A 25,405-nucleotide genomic window follows, 5' to 3' on the forward strand; every position below is an offset into this window, starting at 1 on the left:
GATAACACTCCCCTTGATGAAATCCTGCGTACGCTACTGATATACGATATAAAACGAACAAGAAAAGATCTCTCTTCCTTACTTTCGAAAATCACGTTGTTCTTGTCAATCCCGGAAATACTAATGTACACCACTTGGATTGCCATAGCATCATTATGCCAAAACGGGTTTGATTAATTGGGAGGGGTTATCACCCCATTATTATCTTCTTTTTGATGCGAGGCTGAAGTGCAATACCTCAGGCAATAAGCCGCCACTGGGTATAGCTAAGTGCGACAACCTTCTTCAGTCTATTCTGATTTTCTTTTTTTATGATTTAGACTAATGACCAAAATAAATGCAAAAAACAGTATTAAATTTAATATTAAAATGTACAATTTAATCAGGAAACCATTATATAAACATCAGTTAAAAGTGAAACTCGAAATATTCAATTTTCAAACATGGTGGGGACCGATTTCTGAAAGCCAATCAACATATACATATATATACATATACATACATGCATATACATACATATACATACATATACATACATATACATGTATATGTATGTATGTATACTAGGCTAGGTGTCTGCGTAAGGTTGAGAGGGCTCGACCAATGGAGTGCATGGAAGAAAAACGCGTCTGCAGCTACCAGCAGTTTGTAACAGCGCGCACTGCTTTGCTCCGCCCACTCGCTTTTTCCCCTCCCCTACAGTTATGCGCGGCGTTGCTCCAGAGATTCCAGAGACAAAGAGTGTAGGTTCACAACACACTAAAGCTTGACGCGCACTGAGGCGCCGGAAGCGCGGCAACAGAACGGAACAGTTTCGCTTCCTGCGTCTCATGATAACCTGCAGACTTCTAGCCGGAAACTCCGTGCTTCGGTTCCGCACGTTCGCCTGTATAAGTGTTGCAGGTTACACCATTGGATTTCAATAGAAGAAGACGACAGAAGTTCTGTTGCCGGATTTTTCCGTGTTTTCCCGCGTCTCAGTGCGCGACGTCCTTAATTCAAACATCGGATTTCATCCTTGCAGCTGTTGTCGCTCCTCAGTCAACATTCTGTTTTTCCCGGCTGACTGAACATCACAAAACTTAGAAAAGCACACGGTGTGGTTTCCACAGTCAATCGTGATCTTTGGACGGAAGGGAGAAGGCAGATAACCTTGACCTTATCACCATTACAGCGTGTTTCTTTCAACGCTGGCATCACGAGGTGCGATTACACGGTGCAAGGTTCAAAACGTGGGAAAACAAAAAAAGGAATCCCGATATTACTTTCCGCTTTAATCACTCGGACAATTTAAGTTAACCTAAAACTTAAAATAGTTAACCTTTACAACCATTCCACGCCCCGCTGTACAGCCTTACATTTGTACGATAAAAAGCTGCCAAGAACGGTTAAATTATTTGAATTGAAAATATTACGGAAACTTAGTGACCAAGTTTGGATCAGTGGCGGATTAACGATTCTTGCTCCTTGTTGAAAGGCGACCCTCGATTCGCTCTGGTTTCATATCTTGCCATTTATCTGAGGCAGAGGGCATTTCCTCGCATAATAACCTTGAACCCGGGTGACGCCTTTCAGGAAAGAAATAAGACAACGTTGTCATTGTCATAGTAACAGAACAAATCGTCGGGGTTCAAGAACGTATCGCCGCTGGGCAAGGGTACATACTGGAAAACTGCTCTAACAAAACCATAGCTCGTTGAAAGTACAGGGTGCGGCAAAAGTCAGGTTACATAGGGAAACAAGTGCGTGATTACAATCACACACATGACTGATATGCAATGAATTGAATTGTTGTTGTAAGTCCACTTTATGCACATATAGGCTAATCGGGACTGGACCTACAGTTTAAAGTGGAATCCGAACCACTGTTCATTGTCTCCACCGAGTAATGGATACAGCTGCAGTACATGTTCAATATGTGCATCATTAGCTTGAATGCTTGCTTCTATTCGAAGCTCCCAGTTGCGTAGGACGTCTGCTAGTGTGGTGAGGGTGATAGCGCCTGTTATCCTTTCTTCGAGGTGGTAGAAGGTCAATTTTCTTAGCCTCTTTGCGTGCCCCACAAGTAAAAGTCCAGAAGCGTTGGATCTGGCTACCGTTGTGGCCATCGACCTATGTAACCTGGCATTTGCCTCACTAGTTCTAAAAGACCCCGCACACAGAGACGCTGGAAACACTGGAAAATCCGGCAACAGAACTTCTGTCGTCTGCTTCTATTGAAATCAAATGGTGTAACGCTTACTACAGGGCAACGTGCGGAACCGAAGCACGGAATTTCCGGCTAGAAGTTATCTTGAGGGTTATGGCCCACTAGGACGCCGGAAGCGAAACTGTTTCATTCTGTTGTTGCGCTTCCGGCGTCTCAGTGCGCGACAAGTTTAAAATAATGGCTCTCAACACGCTCGATCTCCGTGTCTGTAGAGTATTAGCATCTGTCGCCTCAGCCAATACCTTGTGCTAATCCGCGCGCGCGCACACACACACACACACTATTATGGGCTAACAATAAAATAATTGCTAGCGATAACAGGTGGTGCCAAAGCAAGATGGAAGAAATATAGGAATTCTTGAAATTGAGATGGAAGAGATCATTCTATATATACGACGCATGTCTACTATTCTTGAACGACATAAATTTGGATTTTGTATTTATTTTAAAAAAAAAATCCTGCGGTGAAAGGTTAGAGAAACATTCTATCAGTACTCTCAAGTTACAGAAATCTTGAACTGCGCACTTTCAAAAAACATTTGTATTTCACAAAATGTTGCAATTTGTGACGAAGCACAAGAACGACAAAGGATTCCTCCTTGAAGTAGAAGATAACATTCGCCTTTAACTCCCGACGTCACTTCCGATAGTGATCACAGCCGATACAGATCTTATTTACATTATGCTGAACGGCTTTGACGTATTGAATTGAAGTAGTTTGCAATCTTAGTTGAGGTAATTGAAAGATAAAAAGTATTCATATAATGCGAAGCAGGAAACAAGTCATGAAGACATTGTCCTATATTTTAATCACTATTGTTTCCGAAGAAAAACATTCTTGACTTGCTATTGTCATAGATAGGTAACTTGAAAGGAATCTCGAGTCCTAATGGTGGATTGTCAACAGTTGGTCAATGACCCTAGTGACTACATTTAAGTAGGTCTAGAAGGTAGTTAGATTCTAAAACTAGCAACGTAAAATAAAAACGAAGCCTAGTTCTATAACGAAATTCACGCAAAAGCTTTTCAAGCTTCATGTACGAGCGTACTTTCACCCAAAATTCTGCCTTGCAGCATAAACTTTCGATTTTTAGATCACACACACACGCGCACATTCTTCGCTCACGACGTAGCAGATACTGCTCCTCCCTTGCGCATGCGCAGCACGCAACTGCCATTTACTCGATGTCGAACGCACAAACTTCACGGATGCGAGAATTCTATATTTCAATGCTCTCAAAATTTCTTGGCAAATGATGGGTAATTTCAGTATAGCGGGAAGCGTAGCTACCCTCCACAAAATATAGTGTCGCGGTTTTTCGTTTCCAGCTAGCAGGGTAAACCATTGCTAACAGTCTTTAGTTATAGAATCCTAGAAATAGGTTCAAACGTACAGGTTCAGAATTCAACAAAGCCACAGAGTTCAAAATCAGAATGCGAGAGAAAATTGAGACACCACCATCGGGAGGGGAGTAAAAAACACTTCTTGTAGGAGGTTGTTCGCCGCTCCATTCATGTGATAAGCGCGATTCATTGAACAAATCTTGACGTAGGCTGCTGCTAGTCAATCCAGAATCCACTGACAGAATGTAGTTAGATACACGTGTATATTGAGAAGTAGTTTAGCTCTCATTTCTTGCTCCTGGTGTATCAATAATATTGCCATACTCGCGATTACGGAGCCTGTTAAGGAGCAACACTTTTTCGCAAAAATTGCAGTACCATCACCTACAATAGAATCTAGTCGGGCCGCGATGAGAAGCGGTGTGCAATCACAACGCAAAACGTGACCAAATTCTGTCTCCTCGTTGGCTGCCATGTGGCTGGAGGTGTTCTGCGTTGCCACGCTCGCACAAACAGGCGGACAGGCTAATCAGCTGTTGGCAAGCTCGGGAAAAAAATAAAACGTCACGCGAAATTAAGCACGTACGTATCAGTATTCTAATATATGTTATTTCCATCGTAAAGTGATAAATTAACGAATCTAGAAGTTTGAATCTGAAGTTTCTTGTAGGCTACGTTAACTTCCCGTGTGAATTTTACTTTCTGGCAATCATGAAACATTTTCTCTTCCTGCTCTACACAGCAACCGAAAACCTTCACTGAAAGAACCTTTGTTGTGTTTTTATTATGGTACATTGCAAGCATCAGCTACCGGCATCTTTTTACTTGTGTTGTCTCATATCACAATTATCTACAAAAGAAAATGCTTCTTGTGTTATGAACAACTGTGGCAAATCGTTCTCCTGAGATTTCATGCCGCCTCTCTTTGCCTTCTTTGTCATGCCGCGGCATTCGTCTTTTTCGCAACTCGATACCGACATTGTTTTGTATACGAAACTCGCCCTTTGTTTTGTAAAGACATGGAATTTATACTTCTGTAACATTGTTGAAGCTTCAGAACGTACAAATGAAATGTATTTCTTGAAAATTAGGGCGAATTACCTATAAACAAATTACGTACAACTTGGTTTCGTTAACAAGTTTTTAAATTATATTTTGCGGAACCTACAAAAATTCACCTCTAAAACAGAATTTCACAGAACTGAGTTATTGTATTACGGAGAAGAATTTATCAAGAACAAATAAACTGTGTGTGAAATGATTGATTGAGTTGGTGTTTTCAAGTCCACTTTATGCACACTACGGCTAATCTGGAATGGACCTACAGTTGGAAGTGGGATCCGAACCACTATGTGCCTCGACAGGCTATCTAACCCAGGACTACTTGATTACAAGGCGACGATGCTTACCATACCACTGTACCATCGGGGAGGCACATGTGGGTGTGTGAAGTGAGATAATTTGGGACGCTACATGAGAATACAGGCTCTGCCAATACAGAGTTCAATAAATTACAACCAAACGCTTGCCAATTGCTCGATTTTCGTAACATTAATGATCATTTCGAGCTACCTGTATGCATAGGCGCCGACTCCATGGGGCTTGGGGGGGCTCGAGTCCCCCCAATGTTACCGATGTGGGGGCAGAGCCCCATAAATAATTTTGCTTAAGAGAATCTAATTAGTGTTGCCCACGGGACGAGACGGGACAACCTTTTAAAAATTCGAGACGAGACGAGATTGATCATGTGTCCCTTTGACAAACTAATATTTTCGAGACGAGACAGGCCAAAGTCTCGTCTCGTGGACAACACTAAATCTAATGTATTATTTTGTTTCTCTTGTAAAGTTTACTCTGAATTGTGCCACATGAACTTAACTGTAAATACACATTTGAAATGTTCTAGACCAGCAAATTTGAGGGGCTGAGACCGCTAAACCATCAACTTTGGGGGGGGGGGGCTATGACCAGAGACAGCAAAACACATGACTTATTACTATATACTAATTATATAATTAGAGTATTGTTAACATTTTTACTAAAAACAGTTTCAAACTAAGATGTGCATGAATTAGGAGAGTGGATGGGACGTTCGGGCAACAAATGGCTCTCATATGACATTAAGAACGAGATCGTTGATATATTAGGGAGATCTGTTTTGTGCCCCGTTGTAGCAGATATTAAAAGTCGGGAATATTTTGCTATTACGGTTGACGAAACTAGTGACATTTACATCCGTGAACAATTCACATTCTGCATTCGAACTGTGAATGAAAATTTTTGATATTTTTGAGGAATTCATGGGCTTTTACGAGATTCTGAACACTGAAGCCAAAACTTTAAAAAGGGAGAGAGTGAGTCATTCTTTAATTTATTTCAGTGATCAGAGCCTCCTCCCAATAATTTTGACAAGTCGGCGCCCCTGCCTGTATGTAAAAAACATAAAAAAATGAATGAAAGAACAGAAGTAGTTAACGTTGTTCCTTCAAATATGAACAAAGTCGGAATGAGAACAATGGAAGTGTCCCGTTGTTGACTGTTTAACCAGATGTTTAATCCTACACGTGTTTCTGTGGACTCGCGAAAACCCTGAAGTAGGTCAATCCGGCAACGGCGCGTCACTACCAGAGCGGGTGGTTCCACGCCGGTTGCTAGCGCGTCCTGACTGTAGATTTGCATGATTGGAAGGTGACAACCACGACACAGGCCAAACATTGAGGGCACAGTTGGATGACTGTTCTAGTCATCCAGTTTACCTCGAATAAAGAACACACTGATAAACTCTCACACCAAACACTGGCGTACGCAGGGGGAGATGGGGCTATAGCCCCCTCTGAAATTTCGAGAAAATAACAATTTTCAAAAGAAAGCGGTAAAGAACGCGAGGGAGGCTGGGGGGGACAAACTCGTGAATGCAATCCCCCATAAAATGATCCCCGAGCAACTTTCAAACGTAATACTACTGCTTCCTTAGAACGCAGCCATGTAATATCCACTTTTACAATTCCAGACCCTTTAGAAAAAAATCCTGCGTACACCAGTGACCTAAAATATACATTTTCATGCTGTTTAGAGAAGCGTGACAAATCGCCACAAAATAGGTTCATCCATCCCCTATTTTCCTACTTTTTCTGCCACCATTACTGGTAAATGGAACTTCATGCGGAAATACCAATTGAGATAGTTTAGGAACATTTGAACTCTAACAAGTAGTTTTGAAACATTTGTTCACATTTCTTCTTCATAGTTCACGCAGTTCCTGAGGCTGTCAGCTTTGGTTTCATTCTGATAGTAAAAAGAAGCATTCCCAACTAAAAAAAAGAACTGCGTACTTTATCGTAAAGGTTACGATATAGGGGACACCACATGCATGTCACATTAACGATAAAGGAAGTACATACCCGTTTTTGTTCATCGTTTTTGTAATCGAAGGGCACATTAAAAATAAGACTGCGCACTGTCCGCGAGTTAAATCGGCTATGATGTATGTCCGACCGAAGTTTACGTTTATCTATGTCTCACAGGCAATACAAGCAAACAGATAAGGACGGCAATGCTACCAATGCTATTGACGTGCTTCGTATCACAGCCTTCTTACTGATGAAACATCAGCGACACACGTCAACACTGATTGCAACTAATCAGCCTTTTCAGAGATACTTCTGTAATCGGAAGCTCAATTGTCAAACGAATGTGCAATTGGAGATTAGTCAAGTTTAACCTGTAATATATAAAACTTTGATACTCAATTGAAGGTGTGCGTATATTTGAGGGCCAAGTATTGAAGGAATCAACCTTCCCAACTTAAAGGCACAATTACAGTTTTGTTAACAAGCTTGTCCGATAGTATTGTCCATTTTTAATTTGACAGTTACAAGGGCGCTCCTACCGGCAAATGTATACACTACATTAGCAAAAACTTCCATCAGCGTAGAGGTCAAATTTATAAATAAAATGGATCCAAGGCTCGCTAGTAGCTGGCGAGGAGAAATCTTTTCAGAATAATCATTTGTGGGCACACTGTATTATGTACAGGAGTGGGCAGTTTCGTAACTTTAAAGCTAACCTCTGTGTTCATAAGAATTTGAGACTTATGACATCTTTCATGTTTGTAAACATTAACACTTCTTCAAAACGATAAAATATAACGATTTCACAATTGCTGATATGACGTAGTATGGAAATACGTCATAAGCGTGGAAATCTATAAGTTTGCAGCTGATCGAAGGGGTATTTCACTATATTACGAAATTATATTATGCACATTAATTCAAATTAGTCCTGTTTTTATTATCGAATAATTAAAACCTACACATAGAGCACAGGGCATTTTCTAACAAAAAATAACATTCCTTATTAATCTACGAGTATTTAAAATTATTTTACATAACTGAGCACAGCTAGTTTAACCGACAAATATGTAGTTATTAAATATCATCAAATGATAAAAGCAAAATTTTAATTGCTGATATTTATGTAATAAATGCTTTCAATTTGAACTACAGAGCATTCCCTGACATTCGCTACGAGACTGCTGCAAGCGGCCCGGCATCAGGGCTTCTCTCCCCCGGTGAACGGGTCCGCGACAGTCGCACGCTAGTGTTTTTTTTTCGCTCTCCCTGCCTTCGCTCTCTTTCCATTTCTGTTGACGTTGCAGACTGACGCCAGTATAATCCTCCCTCGGAAGTTGTGTTGCGTCGTGTCCGTGTGTTGAAGATTGTGACTTAATATGGCACCACAAAAGTTTACATTACTACAAAGGATTTATTTTGTCGAGTGTTACTTCGGAAAGAGGAATTGTGGAGAAGTGCGACGACGTTTTGCAACGAAATCTCCTGGTGTTCCCGTTCCACATAGGACTAATTATATTAAACCTCGTAAAAATGTTTAGATTAACAGGGTCAGTTCTGAATAAAAGTGGAAAGAAAAATGGGGAAATTTAAAAAATAAAGTATACAAAGACAATCTGCACACCATCCGTGAGTTAAAAGAGAGTAATGTACGAGAAATCTGGAGAATTACAGTAGACGAACTTGCACGTGTAAATGCCAATTTCCTTCGGAGATGCCAGGAATGTGTTGCAGCCGAAGGACATCATTTTCAACACCTTCTGTGGTCAAGGTTAGTATACAATATGAAAACTGTATATTTTAATAGCCGACTCTAGCGACTGTCGCGGACCCGTTCACCGGGAAAGACAAGCGCTGATGCCGGGCCGCTTGCCGCCGAGTCTCGTAGCGAATGTCAGGGAATGATCTGTAGTAAGATTGATGGTTATTTTAGGGCCAACATCAATTATTATTATTATCGACGTCATTATTATTATTATTATTATTATTATTAATTATTCAACATCACTTTATGCACGAGTCGGCTATGCGCCGGGGGTGAAAACCGGTCCGGTCACACGTAGCCTGGAATCGAACCCTTAGCTCGGCACCTAGAAAGGGGACTTCGGTCTCACGACGAAGGTGAAGTTTCCCAGTGAGATTTGGCGCCACGAACAGGTCTCCACTGGAAATGCCGAGTTGAAAATTAGAAATTATAATTTTAGTGACAATTTATTTTCTCCGCGCATTTTTCAAGACACTAGTGTATAAAATAATGCTGAAGAAATTTTATGCGTCAGATTTGAAATAATAATAGAAAAAGAAATATTTGTAACTGGATTTGCTGCTACATTTTTTAGGACAATGTAACGATCACACTTGTTATTAAGCTTTGATTCGTTGCAGTAGAGCCAAATAGTAAAAGTTTACTATTAATAATTTGTCATTCCAGAGAACAGTTTAGCATTACTGTACTTGCCATATTTTCATGTACTCAATTTTTAAAATTAATGTGTGAACTTCAACCCTCCGTTGGAGCACGCCACTGGCTAATATGAAGAAATGTGTTTTGAAGCCGACCAAGCTTTTCGAAAGTTATTCTTTTGTCACAGAAGGAAATAGAAAATTCTACGTGCCTGCAGGTTGGTAGAAGGTACCAAAGAATAGCCACAATCTTATCAACCGGAGGAGGGGATGTTTCTATTTGCAGTGTCCATTGTTCGAAATATTGACTGACGCACTTCGAGAGTTTTCTCGGAACAATGTCAGTGAGTCAATGATATGTGACGAGGGGAAAGATGAGCACAGGTTGAGAAATACATCCGAAACCCAGGAAGAGAACAAACAATTTCGTCTAGAAACGGTCAGCGGCTGTGAAATGAGACTGGTGGTTGATTTAAGAGGCTGCAATTGGGCGCCTATAATAGCTGAAATGTTTATTTTTCCGACTATTATCAGACTATGTTAATCTCAATGATGGTGATGATTATATTAAATAGATGAAGGAGAAGTAAGAACTACTCACACCCAGATTGGAACTAACCACGAATAAATCGAACACCCAACACCCATCTATGAGGTACGGTCAGTGTAGTATTAAGAGTGCGGATAGGTGGCTTCTAGCAATTTCTCTTGAATCATTTGAATATTATGGTAACCCCAACCAAGTGCCGAAAATAGCACCTTATGGAGCCAGAACCAGAAAACTGGAAATTATGGCGGCCACAAAAAAGTTATGCCACTTGAATTTATTTTATAGTGTGAGACATAAAAAAATTATTATTTGCAGTGCGATTGCAGTTAGGAAGTAAGTAGAATGTAAACTGTAAGCCTAACTATGTGAAAACTGTTTTGATCTACATGCGAAAGTGTTACGTTATACAATTATATCAGTTTATAAATACACAAAATATAGGAAATTACTAAAAAAAATCAAAACGTCAACGAAGCAGTAGGCCTTTGCTGGCTTACAAATATCGCCTTGTAATTAAAACGGTTTTGGATTAAATCCCCGGTGGAGCCACATTATACAGTGGTTCGGATCATACTTTGAACTAATGTCCAGTTCCGATTAGCTGAACTGTGCATAAAGTGGACTTAAAAATACATCCAGAGGCGTCTCGCGAACGCATGCATCAATTGTGGGAAAAAGGACAGCTTACTCTGCGACGACATTCATGAGCATTTCTACATTCTAATTTCTTCATATATGAGAAGTATATTTATTTTACACGAGAGCGCTGAACTAAGCTTATATTACATTCCTTGGATCTGAAGTGAAATAAAGTAATACTTCTTTTCCCACAATTGATGCATGCGTCACTTCAGATCCAAGAAATGTAATATAAGCTTAGTTCAGCGCTCTCGTATAAAATAAATACTTCTCATATATGAAGAAATTAGAATGTAGAAATGCTCATGAATGTCGTCGCAGAGCAAGCTGTCCTTTTTCCCACAATTGACGCATGCGTTCAGAAGACGCCTCTGCACTACACCAGCATGTGCGCAATTCTATTCCTTAAATTCCTGTAGGACATGAGGAAAAATGAATCAAAATAGCGATGGACGATATGGTTGATAATATTTATGCATCCAACTGTACCAGTCACTAAGTGCGACACATATAGTGGTTACTGAGCGCCATCTACATATCCGGAGTGAAGGTTGAGTAAGAATTGGTTTGTTTGCATTCGGTCGCATGGGATCGCGCCGCAACGATAAGCAGGTCAAAAACATCCATGTTATGTAAAAGGAGTTTCTTCAATTTGAGATAACACATTGTTTCTTAAAGTTTCCACCACAAATATCCGATGTTGCGTGTCTGAATCACTGTGTACGCTAGAACATCTTGGTTATGTAAACAAGAAGACGCCTGCCTTAACCATCCCGTAAGATTTTATGGATTATTCCGCGCGGTTGGTTAGTAAATAGGTAACGCCGGTTTTAATCACATTTTTTTATATACCGTATTTGCCGGAGTATAAGACGCATCCCCTTTCTTTGGTCACATTTTTGATGAAAAAGCTTTATCACTTAATATAATTAATGCACAGTATTTCAAATATAAAGTAATATGTAAGTCTACTTTAAAAATAATAACTTACGTAACCTAACTAGGAAAGAATACATTTTAATCTTCTTCTCCACTAACCGCAAGGAAATTGTCTTAGAACAGGGAAAATTTCCAGAATTTGAGGTAAACAAAAACAGTATCGGCGCATAAAACGCACCCTGTTTTTCAAACCTATTTTTAAGGGGGAAAAGTGCATCTTATACGTCGGCAAATACGGTAACTGTCATCTTTAAAGACGATATGCAATAATAAGCAAAATAACAATCTTTATATTCGTTCTAAATAGCAATTATAATCACTACAATACAGACAAATTTTGATATAGTTCAGTGTGATGAAAAAAATAACCGAACGAGAGGCATGAACAGTGTAATGCCTACATTATAAAATTATTTCCCAATAATTGATGATTTTTTTGTTGTAAATGGGATAGTTAGCTTTATACGAAGCACCATGAATGGAAAACGGCACTTTAAATTCAAAACAGACTTGTAAATTATTTTACATATCATTTTTATTGTCAGTTTATTACAGCAAGTTTGCAATTTATGCGTTTTAAACGTAGAAAACATATGTAGACAAACATGGGAGTACGGCACATTACTGTTCCTACTTAAGCTACACGATCAGCAGTGAAGTTTAGGGGTGTGCGGGATCCCGAAAAGTCGGGACCGGGATCGTGAAAAAAATTTCCCGACCCCGACTTCGGGAAATGAATTCCAGACTTCTCGGGATCCCGAACAGTCGGGAAATACCGAATGGTTATTTTAAAAGGTCGTTAATTCTCGACGTTGTCTGCGTTGTAAATGTCTGGAACTTATCGAAAATTGTTAGTTTTTGTACCAGAAATGCAGAAACAATCACTTAAAGTGAAAATGACGTAGAATTCGAGATTTCCAGAGCTTCGTGAAATTTTGAACATTTCCCGTCCCGAAAATTTCCCAACTTTGTCGTGAAATTGCGAATTTTCCCGTCCCGCACACCCCTAGTGAAGTTAGATAGGAAATGCAGAGATTACTCACCTGCTTGTGCTGGGCACGCTGAGCCCTCGAAGGCTGGCGTTGCTGCATCTACGGAAGTGCTTCTCGTAACCTTCCCGGAAGTTGGCCAGGAAGGGATCCAGCTTGATGGTCTCTGGAAGGTTGTTCCACACCTCCAGAGTGGCCACAGGATAAGATGTATCCTGCCTGGAAAAACAGGATGCCCAATTAATCACAAAAGCCATATTAACGAACACAAAGTGACATTCATTTTTTTATAATCATAAAATTAACCTGTATTAGAATTGCAATGGCTTCACTGAAATGTAGCTACAGAAACAAAATTTTCCACATGTAAAAAATAAAATATCTCGCCACACAAAATATAGAAATTCTAACTTGCCGTATGAACGAGTGTACAGTGCGATGCACAAGTATTATTCGGCAAATTGTCCACGAGTATATTCGTTGATCTTTCTCTTGCATCCTACGTGTTTAAGGAATGCATTTTTACGTATGCTGGTGCCGAGGTTGTCAGCAGCTTGTTTAAGAGTTTTATTTTAATTATTGAAACTCTCGTTCCGTAAAACAAAGCAAATGATCATGGCGGTGGACAATTTGCTTGGTATTGCTTATGCATCCCAATGTACAAGACCCATTTTTGAGACCACCATTCGAAAAAAAAGTATATTTCTTGGAATTTTCATTCAAGAACGAAAGCAGAAAAATGACAATGTTGCAAATTCCCAGTGACACGAGGATATCAGTACCATAGAGAACAATAGAGTTGAAGCACTGGCTAGAATTCATGTCATTTTTACTTGAGTAGAATGTCACTGGTTGATGTAATATGGGTCGAATGAAGACTAGCAAGTGACACTTCTATTTGATTTTTGTTATTTAACGTAGTTTTTCTATCACTTTGGCTAAACGCGGCGATAAGGAATGAAATTAAACCGAAGAAGGGTCACATCATCCTACACAGGTAGGGATTCGAACCAGGATCCATAGCGTCGTAGCACGCTGACACCACACCGCCACGGAGTTAGGAGAGAATGACACTTCGAAATTTAAGTTGTAAGTGATGTGTTATGCTCAAGAAAATGGCCAACAGTAAATGTTGCTAGTAAACAAATGAAGACGATGATCCTGGTAGTATTGCAAAGCATGTAGTGTTAAAAGAAAATACATTACTTTTACGAACTTTAATGATCTTGAAACATGAGTGTTTAATTGTTTCACAGACTAAGCGTTCAATGACCAGAGTCTAAGGAGCAGCCAGTTTCTAAGAGAATGGAACATGTCAACCGAAGCGCCCTTGAGGTTCAAATGGCCTTGCATGCCTAGTCGAAGGTGCATCTTGGCATTACTTGATAACGATCCTTGAAGAGGGAAGATAATTCTATTTAGATCCGGTATTTACATTCAATTAGAGAGATATGATTTTTTATTTCTTGTCAGCTGCAGTGTAACCTTCTAAAGAGAGCAAAGATGCGAACAAAGCTCTACGGGATTTGAACACTGGTCCTTTTGGCACAAGGAATGTATGGAAAGAACGAGACTATATCAATGGTACAGGATCGTATTAATTAACTTTTATCATTATGCAGCAAAGATTATATTATGGAGGATTAAAATTAAATTAATCAAATTATGAAGACGTTAGACGCGTAGAGTGGATAAGACGATGATACACATAGAAAAATAGTTTGTTTGGAATAATCAAACAGTTTTCCCGCAACCAAGATTTGTTCATATAGGCGACAAACAAGTGACTATTCACCATAACTAAATTCTTTTGGTGATGTTTAACATTTGTCGAGAGTTACCAAAAAAAAAAGGTCAAAATAACCAAATTAGTAAAGACTACCGAAATGTTTACTACTAAGAAGCTTAACCAAACATCTCTGGTTAATTCAAAGAAATTAGTTCCTCTGCGTAAAAAAAGCAGAATACGAATTCTGCTAACAATTAAGAAGGAACACACAAGAGACGAGAGATCGAAACCAAAGACAAATCGGAGTAAATTGAGTGTGACTTGAGGAAATGAAAGTAAAATAAAAAGTTATAAAGCTCTCCCTTGTGGCATGAAAGCATACAGGGGATGTGCATGTAGATCTTAACCATGTAATGGAGGTGAGGTGATCAACACCACACTCCGACTGCCTTTATCCTCCACCTACCCACTGACGAGGCGCAGATACGCTCATCGAACCTGGATATCCCGCGTGGAAGTCAGACGCCATATTTACAACAAATCACAATGAGGACAAAACCAAAGGTAAAAATTAGGAAAATACAAACATAGATGTGTAACTAAAAAAGAGACACATGATGAACAATTTGAGTTTTTGAACCACGTACTACTAACCTCAGGCTATTCAACGAAGCTCTCCTCTTCCTACAATGGCTCATCTGACGGCTCAGCCTCCGTTTGCTTATGCAACCCATCTCGACAGCACCTCGCGAGGACGCGCCCTAACTCTTCAGACCAAGACAAGCAACTAAGACCCCAGAAGCAATCCCAGGACAGAAATAAGCAAGGAACAGTCGCGACCTCTCCGCAGGTGAGAATGGCCGTGGAAAAACACCGGTCACCTCTCCGCTGCATGATTATCCGAACTAAATCCGTCCTGTACAACAGCGTATCATTTGCATACGAAGACGAATTTACTATATGCATTCGTCAGCCATGCAGAAAGAACGTGGCGAGATGGTATTTATGGGCGGATTATACTAAAGATTAATCTCAGGGTTGTTTTCATTCATGGATGAGTGAGGAGCATTAGTAAAAGCGATTTGCAGATTGTTTCTTTAAAGCAAAAACTGAGGGAAGGATACCTTCCACAAATGGCATGGTATGGTATGGTAGTTTGATAACGTTGAAGAGCAAGGGTGCCTGAAGGATTTTTTCTCGCAGAACGGAGGTGGGTAGGGGAGGGGGAGCAGCAAAGCTTAAAATACGGGACGCGGGAAATACTGTTCCCCCAGTTAAGAACATTCTCAAAGAATCCCTCCACTAGGATAATTTACACAGGCATCACCCCACTGCATTTTCTACACGTTGGTACTAGGCCCGTGGCCAGGAATTCTTTGTAAGGGGGCAAAGTCAATCCTAGGAGGGGGGGATTTTTAATATATTGTGTCGCATTGGCAGATATAGCAGGGCACACAGAGGCACTTGCCCCCTCCCCAAAAGAGATAAATAACAGAAACTGCAACAAACGAAAACACAACTTCGAGCAACATCAAATAGCAATATTTCGATAATGACCTTTCCACATTGCCAAAGAATATAAAGTTTAACAAATAAGCTAATAGGTACTGTATCTGCTTGATATTTACAGGTCGATAATGTTAATATACGATTAATATGTACCAACAGCTTTGGGCTTCTCTGCAGAACTGATTAAGGGAGTACTTTATAAATCATGCTTCATAATGATTCCCTCTTAGTTTCCAGTATGCAAGATTTTTACGCACAAAGAAATCTAACGAGAATCCAACACCATTGTGTTGTGTTATGCAAGAAAAATCGAATTAATTAAATAATAATGGTTACATATTATCTACACTTTGATGACTTGTGTAAAAATTTGTAAAATATATTTTTTGTACTTGCTAAAACATTAAAACATGGGCCCCTTAGTCCCCCACAGACTATTTCCTTCAAAGAGGAGACTCTTGCATCACTACAGACAATGTTTGCCTACTGGTTACGTTAACCAGTTTGCAAAATATTGTGTGAATTGTATTATATTATAGTTGAAATACATGTGTTTGACACCCGACAAACAAATAGGAATCCCTTGATTGATCAACGACTTCTTGGATTACAGTGTCATCATTAATATTTCATATTAAGTTTCATAGAAAAATTGTTCTAATAGGGCGCAAATAATTTTTACGGGGCGCCATGGCATTCTCTAACATTTTTCTTTTCATATAGATTGTTTGGCTCCCAAGGTCTACTCCCGCCGCCCCATAGCTATGGCTCTGAACTTGGACTATAAGAGAGCAGAGAGTGCGCGCGAAGCGAGCAAGAAAATTTTACGAAATGTATATTTATTTGTATAAAATTTGAAATCGAGGGGGGGACAATTGCCCCTCTGTGCCCCTTGCAAATGCCCTTGACCGTCTGGAAGAAAAATGCAAGGAACACACACAAACTAATTCCATCATGAGTACCCAAATGTCCTACTATTCTTAAGATTCTCCTAGTCTTGTTTTTTTTTTTACTTCAATGTTTGCTTCCCCTCCAAGGTCGGGTGCGGGAGAATGCCCTCTGCCCCCTGTGGTTGCGACACTGTTTATGAGTGTGTCTTCATCAATTTAACGTCATTACTCATTGTTGCGATTAGCAGAAGTGGCAGAAAAGCAACGCTAAGTAACAAAAATCGAATATCCACTCCCTCTATCTGCCACATGAATCACTATTATCAAAAGGTAGACTTGGGAAACAAAAATTTAAACAGTTCAAAGTTCATAGCAAAACATCCAAACACATTAGGCACCTTTAATACAAGACTACTCGAACTGTCGCAACTGTTCTAGATACTGAAAATTGCAAAATCATTTCGAGACGTCTGAATCTGGACGGGAATTTTTCCTCCCAATCCTGATACGACATTATACGGAATCCCATACACCCTAATAAATCACAAAATCAATAAGTGTCTTTGTTATGTTGCTAGATTAACACATGATATAATTGTAAAGATTAGTGAGAATTCCAGGTAGGAATGTTTTCTGTATTTCTCACAGGGGGGGCTGCCCCCTCTAGCTACGGGCCTGGTTGGTACATAAGTACAAGCAGCCCCCCAACTTTCCCCAAACTGGTCAACGCTCCCTAACCCCAGTTTCGAGCGCACTGGGGTGCAGATTAAGATTTCATACCTTGTCATTTAATATATATTTTTCTTTATAAATCTGAATTGAAATTACCCTGGCGTTGTTGTCATGTTCAGACTTGGTCTTGAGTCCACAATTTAAATAGAAAATGGATTCGACTGATTCATTTCCATAAACATCTTTAAGTTCTTTGTCTTTTTGTACTTTTTCGGTGCAGACTACTTAATCTGCTGTATCATAGCACACCTCATCCACATTTTCACGCTCCAATTTCACCTATATCAAGTTTTCCCCGAATCTCAGAGGAATCAACGCCCTTCCCTTGCAGGCGATCATATTTAAGAGTCTGACAAGAAAAGATCATAGAAAAGAATCATACGAATATTCACAAACTTTGGGAAGTTTAAATTAACAAGTAAAAAAGTGGAAATAGCAGTTATGAATAATACTAAATGAATCCCAAGACATGTCTATACTTGTACATGTTTCGTATACATATTAGTACATTCGAGAACAGGGTAAACGAATTAGTTAACACTTTTTTCATAGTTTAAGACTGCTACTATTATTTTACGCTTTAAAAATACTGGTCAACACTGATTTTGGTACAGACAAGTTGTATGCTGAACAATACTACAGACCACAAGATTAACGGTAATGCGAAAGCAAAAAGTGGCCATCACGTCAGGATTAAAAGTTATGTGCAAAAATGTGCTATAAGCTATTCATACACAGTGTTGCCCACGAGACGAGACTTTGGTCTGTCTCGTCTCGTCGAAATGCTGTGCAATGCTGTCTCGTCTCGAAAATATTCGTTTGTCAAAGGGACACATGATCAATCTCGTCTCGTCTCGAATCTTTAAAAGTCTGTCCAGTCTCGTCGGCAACACTATTCATACAGCGTATTACACATGTACGCACAGTTGGACGTCGATTCACTGAAACCCTTTTGAAAGACTTGTTTCACCCCTATTTTTATTTCAACGTTTTATTCTAAGTATGGGGCAACCCCCTGAGGTGTCAAAGGTAAAAAAGGATGTAAACTTCGTGTATTACACGATACAGATGACGCATGCTAGAGTGAATGCAGTACTACTTTCAACTGTCCCTTAGTTTAGAGTTTGAACGGAATGCGGAAACATTGCAAAGAGCGATTTTCTTTTGTTCAAAACATTGGACATGGTTCAAGGAACAATTTAACGTTGTGGGTAATACATATAGATGGATAGCAGACTTTACAACTAAAGACCCATGGTTCTATTTGTACACACTCCCACGGCAGGTCATAATTTTCATCAATAGGTTAAAGACGGGACCCGTGCGTTCAACAGCACACCTAGCAAAAATACCTGTATTAAAACTCAACAAAATTGCAAATGTGGTAATGAAAATCCTGATGCGCAACATTTATTCTTAAAATGTCGAATTTTCTCACATTAACGAATCACACTCTATAAAGGTATACAACGTTTGAACATTTCATTTCCCATATCAGTCTCTTCCCTTCTCTCAGAATTATCTCCTCCACTAATATGGCTTCTGTACGCATATGCAAAAAAATGTAGGCTTCAAATATAAAATGATTTTTATAAAATAACAGCAAAAAAGTGATTTATTCTCATAATTGTTTATGTTTGTGATACTGGTGAACTTGAGTGACTATCTACCAACTTCAGAAGAGAAACATTAAAACAAATACAATAACAGAAACGCTGACCAAAGTACAAAGGGTATTGTTGACAGGGTCATGTAAAAGAAGAAGAATCAGTAGGAGTGGATCCAGTTTGTGTGCATGGAACATGAAGAAAACAAATCGTGAGTGTAAGAACAATCCAGATACTTTTTGTTATGTATGTGGCGAATTCACTACGAAACAGGGGCGGCGCCAGAAATTTTCGACTGGGTGGGCAAATGCTCCATATTGATAGATTAGGGTGGGCAATATAAATGTAAGACCATATATGGTATATATGTGTATGTAAGACGTATGTATCCCCCCTCTCTCTTACATTCCCGATTTTTATCTTACTTCTTTTTCCTTTCCTTTCCTTGTTTTCCTCTTTATTCCTTTCTAATCTATTCTCGCATCTTGTTCCATTTCCTTTCGCTTTGTCTCTGATGGACAATTATTTCAAGGAAGTGTTTAATCATGCGCAGCCCTACATTCTAATCACATTCTTTCATGCATGTTAATACAGTGAAATAAATGTGAATTAGGTTTAAGCTTGTGTTGTAAATACGAGGCACATACTTGATTTTATGTATTCGGGGACAATAATATAAAGTGCGATGGTAGACAATCGTGAAGTCTCTCGTAATTTAAATGCATGTTTCTCAGCATAGAATTTTTATCGTATGCGTTTTTGACTGAAAGAGTTTTCTTACTCCTTGGGGGTCACTTTTCCTAGCTTACAAGGTTTGTACAACTGACAAATCTATCTGTAGTAGCGCCGATTGGGTGCCAACATTTGAGGGACAAGGACAATATACGTTTTCTTGGTAGCATAAAGAGGCCATAGTGCGGGGGCAAAATGTGGCGGGGAACTGCATCCCCCACTTCCCGCTCCTCCTAATCGCCGCCACTGCATGTTTGGATTAAAATGAACGTCTTATTAGGAACGATTTTAAACACACACAGAAAACAAATTCTTTGATCTTTGTCCATGAAGTATTCCTAGGCTAATGAAAGGCTATTTTGACAAAATATCACTCATGAGAAACAAGTAAGATTGAAAATTCTGTTCAGAATTGAATAGATTATTAGCTAAGTTGCTATTCGTTTCCTGAACTGTCATGTTACTTATGCGGAAGAAGCAAGCAATACACGTATAGTTACATGAACATATTTTTTGAGGTAACAAAATGATTTAGGACACAAGGAATTCATCGAAGTTGATTACCGTTTCAGTAATAATTCATCTATTTTTCATAGATGACTTGGGTTGTATGGCGTGACCATTTCGCACACACTAGAATGTCAACCTCTATCCTGTGCAGCATACTCTGGAAACGTTATTCTTTCAGGGCAACGATTCCCTGGTGCCTGGAACCACTGTCAATGTAATAATTTATGAGGCTTGTATTTTGAGTGTCAGAATGTGTTTGTTTTCGCCCCTTCGTTACTTTAATCTAATCACAATTGAACCTTATCGTCGTCATTATCAAAATTAGCAGAAAAATGATTTAAATTTATTTAAAATAAAACAAATCAACCACAACTTACTCTTCAAAAAATGGAGTTTTATTAGTTCATAACTCTTAGAAAGTTAAGTTTCAATTGCGCAGCGTTTCATTACTTGATCAAGACAGCTAATTCCGTGAACAATGACGTTGTTTTCCGAAAGTCTAAAATATTTGTGTCAGGGCAATCACCCTCTTAAAATGGACGTATCTTCTGTGGTGATAAAATGACACGTTTGGTGCGAGTTCTTTCTTTATATTTTTCCCGAATGGCATAACGCTGTCGCATTATAATGAAGAGGTTCTGTGTTCGACTCCCCCCTCCTTTGGTGGAAGCACAATGCACACTGGTTCGGACTCCTTTAAACTGTAGATTTAGTCCCGATTAGCCTATCTGAGCATAAAAGTGGGCTTAAAAACAAACTAACAAAATAGTCTTCTCGGTACTTCATGACATTACTTTTTTTTCTTTACTTCAGCTGCATCTACAGATTCTGTTAACGTTTTCTGCTGATTCATGTGTCAAAATTTATGTGACGAACGAGGATTTCTAAATATGATAAGCCAGTAATTAGCAATTGAATAATTCTGTAGCTTTTTCCATACATAACTGGTTTATTAAAATTTATTCACTTTGGTATTGTAGTGATTATTGTGATTCCTTCTTATTAGTAGAACGAATATAAAGTTGATATTTCGCATACCATATTGATATTTGAAGATGACAGGTATATAAAAATTGTAATGAAATGAAAAAGGGACACTTCTGGAATTTCAATGCAGAGCTAATTCAAATTATATTATACTCTCTAGCATACTTAAACTCGAAGGTTTATGGCTGCAGCAACACAGACCTTCCATCTGTCTCTATCCGGGGCAAGATTAATCCTTTCTTTCCCATCCTTACCGATTTCTTTTAGGTCCATCTCAACGTTATCCCTCCATCCTCGTCTTATTCTTTCTACAGGTCTCTTACAATCAGGTTTCCCAACAAGAACCCTGTAAACTATTCTTTCCTCTGCCACTCGTGTCACATGGCCTACCCATCTAAGTCTTCTTGATTAACTTATTCTAAGAATAATAATAATTAAAAGGTCGAAATCATTGTGTTGCTGGAGGAAGTAGCTGTAAGATGATATTTTCATCTGTTTATTTGGAGATTATTTTAACCATAACCGGGATATATATATACTACGTATGTGGAGACCCGGAGCTACAGTCCTCAAGTTCACCTTAAATTCTGATCTAATCTTGATCATACCCTGCATAATTTTGAGCCTCCTAAGTCTACTAGCTGCTTTTAATCATGGAAGTATTCATTTGATCACAGTTTTTGTTTCAATAGCTCTAGTAATTACTTTCACCTTCTAATAACAAAATTGGCTTTTTATGTGTTGATAATATGTGAATATTTGTAGCATAGATAATATTCACAAGTTAAATATACATGCTATGAACACCAGAATACACTTATGTATTGAATCATTCATATATCCCCAAGTATATGTACTTATTGAATTTGATTGGGTGGGCACCCCTGTCGCCGTCCGTGCTACGAAAAACAAAGACTGCCTATTTCTAGACCGCTGAAGAGAGCACACAGTTTATATTTCCAATGTCCACTGGGAGACGAAGATAAAAGTTGGGCGCCTCACATGGCTTATTCCAGGTGTAATGCTAAACTAACGCAGTGGTTGAAAGGTAAAAGGAACACTTACCATTTGGCATACCAATGATTTGGCGTGAGCCAAAAAACTTCGTGGACGATTGCTACTCTGTTTGATTAATCTTACCGGTTTTACTTCCAAGACTAAGAATAGGATTGATCAAATGACGGGATCAAATGAAATGTACTTTTTTCCTACCAACTCAGAAGCGAGTTGGAAACTCTTCATTGCTCTTGTATAGATAAGTGGGGGAGGGCAGTAGCAGACAAGGCCAGCACGCAAACTTATTTCCAGCAAGTTTTCTGTTGGAGTCTTGGAAGTTTGTGGAAGGATTTTGTGTTCCTACAAATATGCGTCACCTCGGAGTTATTATATTTTAAATTTCGAACAATCAATTGAGATTTATTCTTAACCATTCTTTTGCCTACATCAAAACTTCCACTCAATAAGATCAATCACACTAAGACAACAGCGTTAAGAGTCTATGCTTTAAGGAATGATGAAGCACACGATGATGACGGAAAATAATTCACATGTTTATAGTGATGCATTACATCAGTGAAACATTAATTTTCGGTCATGGTGATAAATTGAAAAACGCAGGGACACAATAACCGATTGATTTATTATTTTTATTTCGCTTTTCTTCCACTTTTGGGTAATGAATGGTGTGCTAAGATGAAAGTTGTGAAAGGACAACTACAAACGTAGATGGATATGAGTCCAAACCCCACAGACCATTATACTGACCTTATGTCTAGACACCAGATCCTTGTTAGTGTGCAAAATGCACTCCATGGTCACAATGACGTAAGCATTCGTAGAATTGATTTGTATATATATATATATATATTTTTTTTTTTATTATTATTATTATTTTTCGAGAAACGCGAGCCAAACTATTGCGCATTATGTGATATGCTCATTAGTTGTCAGGAACACTCGCGGCCTTCAGCCAGTTTTATCCTTAAACAAAATTGCGGGTTAAGATGTTAACAGACACTTCCAAGACAATGTCCAAAGAATACTGTCACATACGCGAAATGTAAAACATTTTTATTTTCTCGTTTCTACTACATTCCTGGGAAGTAAAAACGGTTGGAGCGTGATGCTGATCATTGACCTCCAAAATGGCCGAACTCGAGAATATGCGGCGCCCTACTGCCACATCCCCTAAATGTGCCTTCATGGCACGGTTCTATACGGACGACGAACTTTACCTTACCTTTACTACTACTAACTACTCATGCCAGGAATTTTTGTATTCTTGATCCTTCATTATGTCTCCATTGCTAACCTGTTTCATACCCAGTCACAACAGCAATTAGTCAATGAAATAAAATACGTCAAACTTAAAATGAAACAGGTGTTGGCGCGCGCACGCACACAAACACAAGGGGGGGGAGGGGAGAGAGAGAGAGAGAGAGAGAGAGAGAGAGAGAGAGAGAGAGAGAGAGAGAGAGAGAGAGAGAGAGAGAGAGAGAGAGAGAGAGAGAGAGAGAGAGGCGGGGGATAGGAACACAAAATCCTTCCACATACTGCTAAGACTCCAACAGAAAGCTTGCTGGAAACAAGTTTGCGTGCTGGCCTTGTCTGCTACTTTTCTTATCTATACAGGAGCAATGAAGAGTTTTCAACTCGCTTCCGAGTTGGTAGGAAAAGAGAAATACATTTCATTTGATCCCGTCTGTACCCAAATATTACTTCGGCAATTAGACCTGTGTTTCATGGAGAAGATTTACCCATTACCCATTACCCCATCTACATGGGAAGGCATTCGTGATGCCAACGATATGTTAAGCAACTCTGAGGAAGTGCAGCATGAATCAAGTGACGGAACAGTTTCCAGAGGAAAGGCTACATTTAGTAACGTGATTTATATTGTCCAAAGAACAGGCAGAACTTCTAGCTTCACGTCTTAAAGAATGGAATTTGCTTCATGAAAAAACCAAAATCACGCCATTCAGACACCGAAATCAAGATCTCATGAAAACGTTTGGTATGACGGGTAACATTTGTGCTTGTAGTGACGTATTTGGTTTAATGACGCAAATGGGCATAGCGTATAATGCTGGAGAGTGGTGCCTGTTCATAGATGCGTCGAAGACGAGCCTTAAGGCTGTCTAGTTGCATAATGGCAACAAGTTTCCATCTGTTCCTGTAGGTTACTCTGTGCCTATGAAAGAAACGTACGTGAATTTGTCCGAGGTAATTGAAGCTATTCATTTTAAAGATCACAACTGGAGTATATGTGGAGATCTTCAAGTTATTGGTTTGTTACTCGGTCTACAGAGTGGATTCACAAAACATTGCTGTTTCCTTTGTCTTTGGGACAGCCGTGCACAAGACAGTTGAAGGAAGGTATTTTCATAGGGCCACAGATTAGGAAATAATGCATGATACATCATTGGAAGAAAAGTTAAATCAACTTGAGTTGCAGCATGGTGCTCTTTTAAGACGGTTATTCAAGGTTTCCAAGGAAATGCAAGAACGAAAAACTGATATTTTAATAGGCAATCTGTTAGAAAACTACAAAAACCTAGGATGCAGAATGACCCTGAAAATACACTTTCTGCATTCTCATTTGGACTTCTTTCCTCCAAATTTGGGAGCGGTTAGTGATGAGCATGGGGAGAGATTCCATCAGGATATACTGCGGATGGAAAACAGTTACAAAGGTAGATGGAACCCTTCAATGTCAAGTGATTATTGCTGGTTTCTTCAGTATGAAGGGTCTATATCCCACAGGAGAAAGTATTCATCAAAGAGACTTCACCATGCATCATCATTTACCACTTAAAGGACGAAATATAGTGATTCGTTCTTAATGTGAATGTTATATTCTGTTTTTTTAAAGAATTTATATGCTATATATGTACGAGCTCACTATAGGTTGGTATATTACATTGTGCTTCAAGTTTTCATTACAATTGTGTGCTCTATATGTAAGAGCTCACTCTAGGTTTGTATAATATATTGCGCTAACTGCTGTTATTAGTAACATCCTGTATAACCACTATAAGTTAACATTGGAGGGTGATGGGGAAAACTGCTTACAGTTTCGTAATCAGCAGGTTTAAATTAATAAAGGCCAGCATGTTTGTTCTCTGTACCTGAATATTTTTTTTTTTGTTGTTGTTGTTGTTGTTGTTGTTGGCCAGTGAAATTGTTCACTTTAATCAAGAAGAAACAGATTGCACGAAAATATGACAAACGTAACCCAAAAATATAGGAACAATTTAATATTTAGCAAATATAAAGGAACTTTCACA

General features: G+C 39.1%; 1 protein-coding gene across 3 annotated transcripts in view; it reads right to left on the reverse strand.

Annotated features, from left to right (window-relative positions):
• LOC145986799 (P protein-like) overlaps positions 1-25,405 on the reverse strand; it is a 99,125-nt gene that overhangs the window by 42,858 nt on the left and 30,862 nt on the right. For 2 of the 3 annotated variants that reach the window (XM_083121235.1, XM_083121236.1), the window contains exon 3: positions 12,478-12,642. In XM_083121235.1, coding sequence (XP_082977361.1) covers positions 12,478-12,642 — 165 coding nt within the window. Of the gene's footprint in view, positions 1-12,477; positions 12,643-14,806; positions 14,958-25,405 lie in introns of those variants that run through there. The other variant, XM_083121237.1, reaches the window with a different exon arrangement.

Source organism: Lepisma saccharinum, chromosome 4, assembly GCF_977018435.1.
Source record: "Lepisma saccharinum chromosome 4, izLepSacc3.1, whole genome shotgun sequence".
Classification (NCBI taxonomy): domain Eukaryota; kingdom Metazoa; phylum Arthropoda; class Insecta; order Zygentoma; family Lepismatidae; genus Lepisma; species Lepisma saccharinum.